Source organism: Xenopus tropicalis, chromosome 1, assembly GCF_000004195.4.
Source record: "Xenopus tropicalis strain Nigerian chromosome 1, UCB_Xtro_10.0, whole genome shotgun sequence".
Classification (NCBI taxonomy): Eukaryota; Metazoa; Chordata; class Amphibia; order Anura; family Pipidae; genus Xenopus; species Xenopus tropicalis.
The window spans coordinates 28845265-28860596 of record NC_030677.2 but is presented as its reverse complement, the minus strand read 5'-3'; the positions used below and the strand labels follow the sequence as shown (position 1 = coordinate 28860596).

General features: G+C 40.1%; 1 protein-coding gene across 1 annotated transcript in view; it reads right to left on the bottom strand.

Annotated features, from left to right (window-relative positions):
* LOC100497820 overlaps window positions 1-15332 on the bottom strand; it is a 60194-nt gene that overhangs the window by 26873 nt on the left and 17989 nt on the right. Inside the window, exons 8-13 of the mRNA XM_002944306.5 lie at window positions 11948-12060; window positions 11733-11861; window positions 10295-10498; window positions 7282-7428; window positions 4808-4921; window positions 3283-3375 (exon numbers count right to left, since the gene is read on the bottom strand). Coding sequence (XP_002944352.2) covers window positions 3283-3375; window positions 4808-4921; window positions 7282-7428; window positions 10295-10498; window positions 11733-11861; window positions 11948-12060 — 800 coding nt within the window. The remainder of the gene's footprint in view (window positions 1-3282; window positions 3376-4807; window positions 4922-7281; window positions 7429-10294; window positions 10499-11732; window positions 11862-11947; window positions 12061-15332) is intronic.

Genomic DNA, 15332 nt, shown 5'->3' with positions numbered 1-15332 from the left:
ATTCAAGGGTGCAATGTGCACCCAACTTCAAGCTGAATAAATGCGAATGTTCTTTTGTTGTTCCCATACACTATATCGTAGTAGTCAGTGTCGGACTGGCCCAGCAGGACACCAGGAAATCTCCCGGTGGGCCCAGGTGTCAGTGGGTAATCCTGCTCCTGACCATTTGGCCTACTTTATGGACATTCCCTATCTCTGAATGGGAAGAAAGAGGAGAAGTAGATGGAAGAATAGATGCTAGCATGTAAATAAAAGAGACTAGGAGAATAAAGAGTTTGGGTGAGGAAAGGAGGAAAAATAGTTTGGAGAGTGGGCCTAGGGTCTAAGGTTTTCTGGTGGGCCCCTGGGGTCCCAGTCCGACACTGGTAGTAGTGCACATCAGCTCCCAGGGTCAGTTTAATTGTAAAGTGCTTATGAAACTTTTTTCAAATTTCCCTAATATGTGCAATAACCTTGAACAAGTTTCCCTCTAGATTTTGCTAAGCCAAAAGCCACACGTACAATATAGTCACCCACATTAGGGCTGATTCACTAAAGTGCGATACATTTTATTGCATGCTTTTTTGCGTTAAATTAGACACGATAATTAGCGCGCGATTCACCATAGTATTATCGAGTGCGTTAAGTTGCCATATCGCATGCGTTATTTTTCGCGCGACCGCATGCGCTAGTTTTAACGCATGCATTAATTTTTGCGCTGAAAAGAATACGATCGCATGATTCGCAAACACTTAGGCGTGCTAAATATCACATTGGTCTATGCGATAAATTATAGAAAAGTACAGTAAATGAATTGTTGGCAATAAAATATAATATACAGTACTGTAGCGGTAAATATTTAGTCGCCATAATATACAGTACTGTAGCGGTAAATATTTAGTCACCATAATATACAGTACTATAGCGGTAAATATTTAGTTGCCATAATATACAGTACTGTAGCGGTAAATATTTAGTTACCATAATATACAGTACTATAGCGGTAAATATTTAGTCGCCATAATATACAGTACTATAGCGGTAAATATTTAGTCGCCATAATATACAGTACTGTAGCGGTAAATATTTAGTCGCATAAAATACATTACTAGGTATATTTTGGCGTTTTTCTTTTTCCTGCGCTCAGGATATGACAACCCGCCGCTGGGGCCCTTAGGGGTCCACAAGAGGAAGAGGGCAATCCTGCGCGAGCTCAAAGCTGGTTTGTTCACCGGGTTTGCCCTTGATGTGGACCTCCGCCTGCTCCAGCGCATATGGTCGGACCTGAAGCGTAGGAATTCAGACCTGGTGGCTGAAATTGCGGAAGGTAATTATTGTACTTTATTATGCTTTTACAGAATACGTTCAGTTAAAGATTTAGCAAGTAATTTGAACTAAAAGTACAAATGTAAGAAATGTCAGGGATGACGAAAGTAACATAGTAAGTTGGGTTGAAAAAAGACATACGTCCATCACGTTCAACCATAATGCCAGTGAGGAACTGAAACGTTGGTTACAATAAACCTCTGAATATTATTACATTATATTTCACATCTTTATGACTCCTTGTGAAAATCCTGTGTGTGCCGTCACCCCATGCCTGTCTAGATTTTGTTTTGCCACAGACACCCAGGTATTATTGTTCCTTATGGTGTGCAGCTTCCCAGCACTTCGTATTGTATAGATAGATATATATATATATACACATCTGTTTTTCAAATACATATGCATAAATAAGTTTAAAGCAGGGGGAAACAGCAGGGAGTGGCCCATAGTGTGAGTCATTTGGGGAAGGGCCACGAATGTTTTAGGGTTTTGTATTGATATGTTTTGTATTGATGTAAGGGTTCACAGGGGGAGGGTCCATTGGGGGCATGGGAGGAGGGGGGCCCAAAAATGTTGTTGTGAGGGGCCCCATTATTTATGATGGTGTATGAATGTATATATATATATGTATAATATATTACACAAAATAACATCTTGCAATATTATCTCACAGAACTTCAGCTGGCGCCTCATCCCCAGGCCCAACCCCAGGCCCACCAGGCTCCTGTGGCCCCCGAGGCCCTAGCACCTGGCCAGGCAGCAGCACCCGCCCAGACCCCAGCGCCCCCAGAGGCGGAAGAGGCCCCAGAGGCCGAAGAGGCCCCAGACACTCCCCCCCTTCTTTCCTCCCCCAGTTTCCCCCCAGGCCCTTGAGTTCTCCCCCCAGGCCCCCGGACCCCAGGCACCAGGTTCTCCTGCCGACAAGGGACCATCACGCCGGTCAATGCTGGAGGACCTGGCCAACATCAAGGCCAAGCTGGCCCAGCTCCGGGGGGAAATGAACGAACTTAGGAGAGACATTAGAGAACTCAAGGGCAGCAAGCCCTAAGTTTTATTTTCCCTATTTTTTTCCCTTTAATTGTTAAAATAAAAGTTTTTATTTTTCTACTTTTGAACTGAGTAATGTCTAATTATTTTTCCTTCCTTGATATGGTATTCTATACTTTCATGTAGTTTCCCATACACTCTTACATTTATCAGTAACACATCAATATGCTATATGGGTTAAATTTTTGCAAATATTCTGCCAACAATTTTGCCTTTAGGCCATTTTGCTGAATAGTAAAACTTGCGTTAATTAGTACGTAGCATATTTTCTGGCGAGTGTGATAACTGCCAATCAAATGTTGTGTTGCCAGAATAATTGCAATATTATATTTGTTCCCGTTTAATAAAGTGCCCATAACATATTTGGCATTTATTCTGTGTCTAAAATCTCCCACTTAATTTAAGCCACTTTAGCAAACGGACCCCTAAGTATTTGGCTAAATATTCTTAAATGCCCCCCCGCCCCCATTTTATTATCTCTAGCACTTCTTTTTTTTTCTTACTTAGATTTTTATTGGTTTTCTGGGGGGTTTTTTTTGCAAATAAACATTTATACAGCACCTCTCTAGCACTTCTGTGCTTTCCCAGGGCAAAATGTCGCCAGTTTTATGCTGCCGATTGTCGCGTGCGTAATGTCGCGACAATTAGCGATTGCGATAATTAGCGTGCATGCGAAAAATACTGCGCACGTTATTTATCGCGGCAAAAATATTGCATGCAGTATCGTGCGTAAAATAGCGCAAGTGTGCTAATAGTGAATCGTGCGAAGAGTCGCGAAAATTAAGACGCAATAAAACTTTTAACGCACACTATAAATAGCGCACGTTTTATCGCACTTTAGTGAATCGGCCCCATTGTGTTCCTATTAGTGCTCATTATTGCTTCCCTTTCAAACCAAATGGACAATAAGAAGCAAGCATTCACTGGTACCTGTGCTGTAGGCTGTGCAAGAATAGATATGTGCAATACAGGTAACATGTAGGTTGTAAAGATGCTGTTCTTCAAATCATCTGGTAAAGTGTCCTATAACGGAACAAAGGTACGTTTTATTAATGGTTATTCAATAGTATTAAATGGGCGACAGATTTAAGATCTAAACTCTCACTACTTCAGGTATAGGATCAGTTATCCAGAATCTCACTATTCAGAAAGCTCCTAATTACAGGAAGGCCATCTCTTCAAATAATTCAAAACTGAAACATATTTCCCTTTTCTCTGTAATAATGAAACAGTTGCTTGTACTTAATCCTGTCTAAGTTATAATTAATCCTTATTTGAGGCAAAACAATCCAATTGAGTTATTTGATGTTTACATTTTTTTTTTTTTACTAAATTTAAAAAGTATGGTTCTTCAAATTATGGAAAGATCTGGAAAACCCCAGGTCCTAAGCATTCTGGATAACATGTCCCATACATGTAGAATATAGAACCTGGTGTATTCTGGAGAAAGCTTGAATCATATTACATCTGTATTTATTGTGCTCATGGAGCCAGGTTAGAAGAAGAATACAGTAGGTGCTGAGTATCTGTGCTGTTCAGTACTTGCAATAGCAGTGTTTTTTGTTTTTTTATCTAAATCACAAATATGAAGCATATAACATCTTCTACATCAGGTTACAGGAGACCATGATGCATTGCACACCAGAAAGATGCTCTACTTATAACACTCCTGCAAGCTTGGAAATAATTCCAAATAATATTTTATCATGTAAATCAAGAAAAGAAAATTGTACTTAGACTGTATAAGTTATTTAAATCTAATTTCCTTTCTTCCTTTATTGATTTAGAATATACAATTGCAGAATACAGGCAGGCACCATTTTGGGGAAACGGTTACCAAGGCAAGCTTTGCATCACCCCAGTATGTCATGAATGCACCAAAAATGGTCATGCACAGACTACACAATTATACATAGTGAGGAGGGAGGGGCATGTAAAGAGGGCAGTAACATCTAGGAAGTGCAGAAATGAAAGTGAAAGTAATTGGTGTGCTTAAGGCATAGAGGCAGGGAAAGCAATACAAAATTGATTATTAACTGAGTTCATAATAGGTATGGAAGTTTTAATAAAACAAAAAGAATTTGGGTTTCATTTTTAATTTGAAAAGGATTTTTATTACACAGCTTTTTTTGTCTGGATGACAGGTTCCCTTTTAACCTCCTTAATAAACCCCTATGCCTTAGTACTAGATTTAATTGCTGGGTGCTATATGCATCCCAGCTTGGTACCACCAAATATCTTTATTGTGTAGCTAAATGAAAAAGTGAATTAAATATCCTAGTCTGTGCAAAATATCTGGCAGAATTATAGTAAGCATGCTCCAAAACTGATTACCCAATATTAGGTTTTGGGTCTGAAACCTTATCAGTGCTTTAATAAAATAACAGCTGTATCATAAATTACACTGCCATGATATAGTTGTATTATAACATAAGTATTTATTCCTCTGTGTTACCTTCTTCAGTGCTTTGCTGATCGTATCCAACTCTGCATTTCTTTTCTTCTTTTCTTCTTCTTCCAGTTTCTTAATATTTTTTGAGTCTTTTTCTCCAAATTGCCACTTTTGGTTCTAAGAATATTGTAAACTCAGTTTAGAATGCCATGAAATCATTTCAATCACTCAGAGAGTTCCTAAACTCTTGCATGGTTTCTTTATTCGAATACCCCAGCTTCCTGATGATTGGGGTTTTTTTTTCCTCAAACAGGTTTTTCAGAAAAGAGAAAAGTTTGGAAAGGCTTTAGGTGCCAAGCTTTTAATTTTATCGAAAAAAAACATTTAAGGAAAAAAAAACCAATGAGCTGGAAGCCAAATGTATTCTTAAATTGGCCCCTTAAACTAAAGTAGATGAAATTTTGCCACAAGTGAAATAAGTGACGTAGGTAAAAATATAGGGCCGATTCCTTAAAACACGAGTTCGAATCCCGAATGGGAAAAATTCAGATTGGATACGATAATTTCTGATGATTGCAAAAATCACAAAAATGCTTATGAAAAAATCGTATTAGTCACAAAAATTTTCACAGTACGAAAAAGTTGCGTATAATAAAAAAAAGGCGAAAATACACAAGGTACAAAAATACGAATGGTCCGATCGAACAAACGCTCGGAGCGTTTGTGGATTGATAAATCTCCCCCTAAGTGTTCAAAAGTGTTAAAACTCAAATGGCAGTAAAGACAAATATGGTAAAAATACAACATAAAGCAACTGGTATCAGGATCAGTGTTAGTGGGTCTGTTAGTGCCATTTACTGTGTGTCATGCCACATGTATTCAGTCCTGGATCAGTTGGTGACAGGGCCACCAAAAGAGGCACTTTTGTAGAGCGCAATGCTGGGGGTGGGAGGGCACTAGACATTTACCTCTTCTGTTTGCCTGCCCCTACTTTGGAACCTGAGTGAATTAGTTCCAGCAATTTTTCATTCAACCATACTATCATCCTGCCAACTTGTTGAAAATTGTTGTTGAACATTCTCTTGTGTGAGATGCATGTGAAATTATTGATCTGTCTTTATCTATAATCAAACTGTTTGACTAATAAAAGTAGATAGCAATTGAACATCTCCTAAATTCCAACAAGTTAAAATGTGTAAATTGAAAATAATTTGTTTAGGAAATGCCATGTTTCTATTAAGGCCTTGACATTAGGCCATGAATTTGATGTGAAAAACTCATAAAAACTCTACAGACACCCTGGAATTACTTTTCCTAATCAAATTAGACATTCCTTTATATGGAACTAGTTCCCTTATGTGGATAAGCTCTGAATTATGGAAATGCTTTCTCACATTTACTCTATATTTTAATCAAATAATACATTTTTCTAAATGATTTTCTTTTTTTCTGTAATAATATAACAGAAACTTGTACTTGATCCCAACTAAGATATAATGAATCCTTTTGGAGGCCAAACAGTCCTGTTGGGGTTCATTTACGTTATTAACATTTTTTTAGCCTTTTAGCAGACCCAAACATTCTGGATCACGGGTCCTATACCTGTTGCTGTAGTTAAAAACTTTTAAAAGGTAACTGTGTTTTTTTTGCTCAAAATAGTATATATAGATTATATGTATAACACTATATATATATATATATATATAAGGAAAAAATCACGGAAGTCGCACACACAGGACTTATACAAAACAAAAGATTCTTTTTTTATTGCCAGAGGAGTGAACTAACGTTTCGGCTGTTACACCAGCCTTTGTCGAACTTTGACAAAGGCTGGTGTAACAGCCGAAACGTTAGTTCACTCCTCTGGCAATAAAAAAAGAATCTTTTGTTTTGTATAAGTCCTGTGTGTGCGACTTCCGTGATTTTTTCCTTGCACATTTCTTTCTGAACTTTGCACCCAGGCAACGTTAACCATCGGTTTCGTGAGTGCCGGCAGACTCCATTTTGTTTATATATATATATATATATATAGAAAAGAACAGAGCACACCCTAATAGTAATCAAATGCCCCAGGTGCTTGCAAAAACCATGTATATAGCAAGACAATGAGCCGCACACGCAGGGACTTTGTTAGAAAACAAAATTTTTTTTTAATGAAAACGATCCAACGTTTCGAGCACCAACTGTGCTCTTCCTCAGGGACAAAAAAAAAAAAAAAAAAAACTTACATGTTCGCCGGCGGGATGGCGGGTCATGGCAACTCGGGGAGATTAGTCGCCCGCGAACAGGGAGTTTTATCGCGGGCGACTAATCTACCCCGTGTGCCAGAGCCCTAAGACAAACATGCTTTGGGGCATTCAAGGTAGTATCAGCTCAGAGACAATTCTCATTTAAGAATGTCTGGATACTGCCTTCGTACGTACGAATAAAATGTAGCTACAATCAAACTGGCCTATCCAACAGTTTTTCCTTGACAAAAGTTATTTCCATGATATTATGTGCCCTTATGTAATATATGCATGTTAATATGGCCGTACCTTTTCTGGATATGCGAGGAGCATGAGTTTATAATTGCTGGGATTTTGTTTCCAGTTTTTAGCAAAATAACTGCTGACAAACACGTCTTTCACTTCTTTTTCAATAATCTTGAAAGCAAAATCACTTACAAGAATGACTGCATCCACCTAAAGAAAAATACATCATATTTATTTAAGAACAAAAGGATAACTAGAAAGGAAAGTTTGAGAACAAACTTCATGTTGGGTTGAAAAACGTGAAGTCACTGAATGAAATCTGATCTGTTGTTGGCTCTGCCCACTTTTTCTAACCTTGGACCACAGTTATATAGTAAAAACCACTGTGCAAAGTTTGGGGACCCTGGTTTTAATAGTGTCTGAATGGCAGAAACTTAAATTTCCCCACTGAAAGTCAATGAATGACATCTGATTAGTGGTTGGTGGCTCCACCCACTTTTTCTAACCTGGAACTGCAGTTACCCAGTGACTAACTCTGCAAAGTTTAGGGACCCTAGGATTAATAGTTAAAGAACGGCAGCAGTTTAAATTTAAACCAATAAAAGTCAAAAGGTAAATTGTGATTGAGTCGAAGTCACCCAGTGACAAACAGTGGGCACCCTGGCATAAATAGTGTGGGAATGACAGCATTTTAAATTTAAACCAATAAAATTCAATGGATGAAATCTGATTGGCTGTTAGGCTGATGCCACACGAGGCGTAGGGCTGAAATTTTCGGCAAGCAGAAAAACTTTGCATTCTCTCGCGTTTTCGTGCGTATATCGGCTACATGTGCCTGCACCCGAGCGTATCCCATTCATTCGGGTGCAGGCACAAGTAACAGGCGTAGGGCTGAATTTTCGGCAAGCGTTTTTCCGCTTGCCGAAAAAATCAGCCCTGCGCTGCATGTGGCATCAGCCTTCGCGGCCCAACCAACTTTTCCTATTTTTGAACTGCTGTCCCCCAGTAACCAACTTAACCAACCAACCAACTGAAAAGTTTGGGGGCTTGGGCATAAAAATTGTGAGACTGACAGCATTTTACAATTCACCATTGAAAAAAAAATAGGTGAAATGTGATTGGATGTTGGTGGCTCCACCCACTTTTTTCTAACTTTGAATGGCAAAGACCCAGTGACTAACTAGAAGTTAAGAAAGTTTAATACTTAAATAATGGCATCAGTTTAAATATAAACCAATTAAATTTAATGGGTGAAAATGAATTGGCTTTTGGTGGCTCTGCCCACTTTTTCTAACCCTGAATATGTAGTCAGCCAGTAACTGACTGTGCAAAGTTTGGGAACCCTGACATAAAAAGTGTGAGAAAAGCAGCATTTTAAATTTAAACCAAAAAAAGTCAATAAAGGAGTCTGATTGGCTGTTGGTGGCTCCACCCACTTTTAAAACCTAGAATTGCAGTCCCCTAGTGACCCTGGTGTTAATACTGTGAGAATGAAAGCAGGTTGAATTTCCCCATTGAAAATCAATAGCTAAAATCTGAGTGGCTGTTGGTGGCTTCCCCCAGTTTTTTTAACTCTGAACCACAGTTATCTGGTGACTATCTCTGCAAAGTTTGGGGACCTTAGTATTAATATTTAAAGAATGGCCGCAGTTTAAATTTAAATGTATGAAGTCTATAGGTGATATCTAATTGGTTGTTGTTGGCCCCACCCACTTTTCTAAACTTTGAAGATAGTCACCCAGTGACAAACTGTGCAAAGTGTGGGGACCCTGACATTAAACATGTGAGAATGGCAGCAGTTAGAATTTCCCCACTGAAAACAATGAAAGAAATTGGATTGGATTTTGGCAGCCCCACCCACTTTTTCTAACCTTGCGTCCATAGTCACCCAATGACTGTGCAAAGTTTGGGAACCCTGGCACCAAACCAATAAAATTTAATAGGTGAAATCTGATTAGCTATTGGTGGCTCCGCCCACTTTTCAAACCTACAGTCCCCTAGTGACCAACTGACCAAGTTTAGGACCCTGGTGTTAAAGTGATACTGACATGAAAAAACAACTTTTCAAATTATGAATCTACATAAAAAGTTCCCTATAGGTCACGTTGATCTTTTTTCACTGTTAGGGTTGGTTTTGTAAGTAATTGTTGCTTGAAGTCCCTAAACCTGACTGTTTTGCCAACCTGACTGTCCCTTCTCAGCCTGTCAGTTATAGCTTCTAATGCATCAGATTACTGCTGCACAAATATGGCAGCCCCCTCATAGAGGAACATTGGGGGTCAGATAAGGAATGGAAAAGCATCAAGCAAATACTTTTATGGCAAAATTATAAAGCTCATGCAAAGACAATGTTTTGATAGATATAAAAAAGGTTTAATTTCTGGTGTCAGTATCTCTTTAATAATGTGAGAATGGCAGCAGGTTGGATTTCCCCATTGAAAGTCAATAGATAAAATCTGATTGGCTGTTCACAGCTCCACCCACTTTTGGGCATCCAACAATCATCATATTTTCATTCAGGCTGAGCCCATGACTGTGTGATTCAAGTTTGGGGAGTGTAGCCTCAAAGCTGTAAGATTGGCAGCAGTTTCAATTTCCTCATAAAATTTAATGGGTGAAATTTGATTGACTGTTGTTGGCCCCTCCCACTTTGGGGTCATCTAACAAGTGTCACTGTTTCATTCGGAGTGACCCCATTATTATGTTATTCAAGTTTGGGGGGTGTAGCTTCAGAGCTGTAAGTGTGGCAGCAGTTTGAAAATCTTCCCTGTCAAAGTCAATGGGAAAATTGGGGGGTTCGGAGCGGTGCAACAAAAAGACGGGGGGGCGGGATCACTTAGAAAAGCACAAGCAACCTGCTCCGCTATAGGGCGAAGAAGTGTGGGGAGTTTGGGTGTTGTACCCCTAAAACTGTAGGAGGAGTAGCGTTTAGAAAATAGGGGGCGCTAAGAATAAGAAGAAGAAGTGGAAGAATAAGCCAAAGTCGAAGAACAATATGGTGAGGTTTTCAACCCAACATAATTAAAAGAAAGGTATACAGAAAGAATCTATTTGCCAGGCAGTGTTTTACACACACCTCATCCAAAGCAGTTTTGATAAAATTCATTGCCACTGGGTCTGAATCATCCGTTCCTGGCATTTCCAGAATTTCTTTGCCACCATACAATATTTTGCTGGGCAGATAAATGACTATTTCCTTCACAGCAGCGATTCTCTTTTTGTATTCTTCAACTTTGTCCTGGTCCTCCTCCTGGGAAGTTGTTAGTTGCCTTAGAATAATCTGTCAATAATACAGTACAATATGTCATATTACATAACAAGTTTAAACATCAGTGAAACAATAACTACCCTTGGTTAGCAGATGTGACCCTAACTAGCAGGGTGTCTGCAACTTTCCTAATTTTTTTATTTTTTTGTTTGTTTTTAAAATTTGAACAAACTCATTTCCACAAATGTGTGACATTTACTAAAAGAAAGTACAGTATGTGTGAGGGAAAAAGTTGCAAAAAAGTCACAAAAATACTTTTTTTGTATTGTCAAACGAAAACTTTACTTTTTGGAATTGTTGCACAAAAACCAGCATCAAAAAATTCACAGAAAGATCTTCCAGGAAAGGCACATGGGCCATTTATTTCTTCTTTAGAGTAGACCTCTGACTGAACTGTAAGCAAAAGCTTATGAATGACATTTTGAGGATTCGCTTCCACTTATATATGTCTCCCTTAACTCCTTTAACTAGCAAGCAGATCTACCAGCGTCTATGGGCAGTATTCCTCCAGAAGAATGTGGTAGACTAGGATGCTAACACAGCCTTTCCATGGCAATATGATTCCATCCTGGATACCAAACTTGCCATTCTTTTAATAACAATGGAGTGCAGGTCATCTACTTTAGGGGACCTCAGCTGCCGCTGCCCAGCTCTGAGGGTAAGGTCAACCAACCACTTACCAAGCTTCTTCCGTAGCCACCCATCCACTCAATGGGGCCATGCCTGGCCTAGAGTGTAAGGTCAACTGACCACTTTGCTGATCCTGTAGCCTCCCATCCATGACTTAGAGACCAAGCTCATAGACCCCAGCTCCAAGGGTCAGGCCAACTGGCCACACAGCAAATAAACAGCAAGAGACTAACAAGCAGCCTGCCCAAATTGTTCTACCCCCAAAGCCAGCAGTATAGTGAGGAGTTAGTGTGTATATACTGCAGCTAATAACATTATATAAAAGAGAAAAACTCTGAATCATGTTTCTACCTGCTCAGAAGGAAGTGAACTGCTTCTCTTGTGACATCACATCCCTCTCTTTTTCCACCCCCAGCCCAGCTTTCCCCCACCTTGAATCATTGCTTCTCACCCAATCACTACACCTGATTCTGCCAATCTCTAAACATAAACCAGTGTAATCTGGCTGCTGATCATTGGATCCCTTGACATACATCCCCTGCATTTATAGCTACAGGGCTTTCCTTTCTCTAAGACTAGTAGTTAAACAAAAAAAAACATGGTTACAAAGTAATACCTGAATAGCAAGTCGGTCACGTTGGGCCTCTTTCCCATCTCCTATATATAATTCTGTTTTTCCAGCAAACTGTTGGACGTCTTTAGAAAGAACAATATCTTTTGAAGACTGAAATTTGCCTGTTATTTCCTATAAAGGTCATAAAATGGTATTCAGAACATACTGCAATCTCTAATATGCTTTCAATTGTAATTAATTCAGTAGAAACATATTACCTTTAAATTATTGGCAATCCCATGATCAGTTAGGATTTGAAACCTAGCCTTTAAGCATTCTAGAGCTCTCTCTTTAATATGTTCAATTGATTCATCCATCTGACTTGAAGAGCCTAAAATAAAAGACTTATTACTTGAAGAATAGCTGCATATATTGTACATAGGCAATTAGCTAAGCCAAAGTCAGGATTGTAGGAAAACAGGTACAGAAAACAGGGCACAGGGTTAGACAATAATCAGACAAGCCCATGGTTATTAAATGAAATCAGTAGAGACTTACCAAGTGGAGCTCTTCCATTCTAATTTTTAGTTCAGGAAGGGAATTTATGTTTCCCTTGTAGTGTAAGTCAGTTGGGGTTTTGTTTTTATTCATCTGAATCAACATTTAGGTTGTTTTGGAAAAGATGAACTTGATGGGCCAGGTGGACATAAAAATATACATTGTGTAACAAAGTAAGTGGAAAGAAACTTGGAAGGCAATTTCCCTAGTGGAGAGGTTCAAAAAGACATCAAAAGGGATGGTAAAAATATTGTTGCATAAGGTGAATAGGAGTGGGACTGTTTGTTACTTTATTTTATATTAGCAATAAGCTAAATTTTCCAAGGCATCTACAGAGTTGGTATACTGGAGGCACAAAGATGGCCTTCTTGACATGATTGGTTCAGTGGAACAATGATCTAAAGCAGTGCTGTCCAACATCTGGCCTACATGGTGGAGGGCAGATAATGGAAGCCAGTTTTGACCACTCCTCCTTTTAAAACCACACCCACTTTAAACCACACCCATGTTATCACAAGAGCTTTTAAGACCATACCCACATTAATGGTGGTAGCACAGCAAAAACCCAAATGGTTGGTGTAAGGATACCACTCTTCATTCATATGTGAAAGAGTTATATTAAAGTGATACTGACACCAAAAATTACTTTTAAAAATATGAACCTACTTCCAAACCTACCTATAGGTCATGTTGACAGTTTTTTCCTAAAAGTCCTGTTTCTCTATATAAATCCTACTGAAGATCCTGAACCCGACTGTCTGACAACTCGACTGTAGCTTCTCAATCTGTCAAACGGGCTACGTCATAAACTGGGAGGATTCAGCTTGCCATTTGCTTCAAAGAGCTCCCCCTCCCTCGCTCCTCGCATCGCGTCACATTGTGAACTAGATAGCAGGCAGGCTTGATCTTTCCATTGCCTGCCTGCTTCAAAGGGCTGCCCCCCCTCTCTGCTATTTGCATGAAGAATTTAAATAGCAGGCAATGTTAAGCTTTCCCCTGCCTGCCTGCTTCTAAGGGCTGCTCCGTGGGTCTGTAATTCGTGCTACCATAATTATGAAGTGAAAAAACTTTGCAGATGTAGTTTATAAAGAATTTAAAGCTGATAAAAATTAAAACACAACAGCAGGTGTAAAAAAATTTTTAATTGGCTGTCAGTATCGCTTTAACAGTCATATTGAGACACACCCATAAATCCATATACCTCTTCCCCTGTGGATAGCACAGCAACCCCCAGCACATACATTGCATACATTACACACCTAAGGGACCATATAATGACTATTTCCAAATGCTAACAAACTTACCCTGTCTGTGCACCATACTCTGCCTGCCCTAACTTGCCTATGTGTGCCATACTCTCCCTGCCCTCAGGGCTGGATTTGTAAGCCGGGCTGTCAGGCTTACCGGATGCAGGAACCAGGTATGCTGAGGAGGACTGCTCTTACAGCTCCCCACTGGTACTCTCAGGCTGAGATGAGAGAGAAGTGGGGCGAGGTACGAGAGCCCAGAAAAGGTCCAGCGAAGTCTGAGCAGAGTGGACTGCGAGGCGTAGGCTCACGTAGAAATAGGCACAGCGAAGTCAGCAACGGTTATCAGAGGCACAAACGGGTACAGATAAGGATGATCACGGAGAATAACAGCCAGGCCAAGGGTCAGCAACAATAAGCAGGCAAGGTACAAGCGCGGTACAGCAGGGAGGATCCGAGAGAATGGTCAGGCAGGCAAAAGTTCAATATAATCGCGGTACAGCAGGGAGGATCCGAGAGAATGGTCAGGCAGGCAAAAGTTCAATATAAGCGCGGTACAGCAGGGAGGATCCGAGAGAATGGTCAGGCAGGCAAAAGTTCAATATAACAATAGCAAGATCCAAAAAACAAGTATAGCTAGGAAAAACAATGTCCGAGCACTTACCAAAGTCAGAAGCCGGTCTAAATAGTGCTCTTCCGCCTATGTCACAGCATCTGCGTCGAAACGTCATCATTCAGCGTCAACCAAGCTATTTGCGCATGCGCACGCTGGAACGCACGCTGGAACGCACCGCCATCTTGGATCGACGCGAGGAGAACCGGTGTGCTGCTGGAGCAGGACAGGTACGGTCTTGACATTGCCCCCCCCTTAGAAACGGCCTCCGGACGTGAATATGAACCGGCTTGTCTGGAAATCTTTGATGAAAAGTCTTTATCAGTTTGGGAGCATGAACATTAACGGCTGGTTCCCAGGAATTCTCTTCTGGACCAAACCCCTTCCATTTAATAAGGTTCTGCACTTCCCCACGTCTTGATTTAGAATCCACAATTGATTCCACCTCATATTCGTCGTGATCCGAGATAACCACAGGATCCGGTAAAAGAGGTCCTCGCCCAGGAAACTGACTCGGCACAAAACGTTTAAGAAGCGCTGCATGAAAAACTGGGTGAATGCGCAAGGTCCTAGGAAGCAGAAGTTTAAAAGACTCTGGATTGATCCTCTGCAGGATCTCGAAAGGCCCAATAAAACGTTGAGCAAGCTTCTTAGAGGGACAAGTAAGTCTTAAATTTAACGTAGAAAGCTACACCATGTCCCCAACTTCAAATTCTGGATCTGGATTCCTCTTCTTATCTGCAAAATACTTAAAATTCGATTGGGCTTTAAGTAAATTTTGGCGAAGAGTAGTCAGGTTTGAAGCTAGAAAGGTAAGTCTGTCTTGGGCCGCAGGAACAGATACATCTTGGGGAATCCCAGGGATCATGATTGGATGAAAACCAAGGTTGGAAAAGAATGGAGTCTGTTTGGTGGATGCATGAATGGAGTTATTATAGGCAAATTCTGCCATTGCAAATAGCTAAGCCCAATTATCTTGAAGGAAACAGGAGAAACACCTTAAGTACTGTTCCAAAGTTTGATTAGTTCTCTCCGTCTGCCCGTTAGTTTGTGGATGATAGCCGGAGGAAAAAGACAAGCAAATTTGTAATCCCTTGCACAATGCTCGCCAGAATTTAGAAGTAAACTGTACTCCACGGTCAGAAATGATATCTTCAGGTAAACCGTGTAAACGGACAATTTCTTTAATAAAAACTTTGGCCAGAATGGAAGCAGATGGAACACCAGAGAGAGGAATGAAATGGG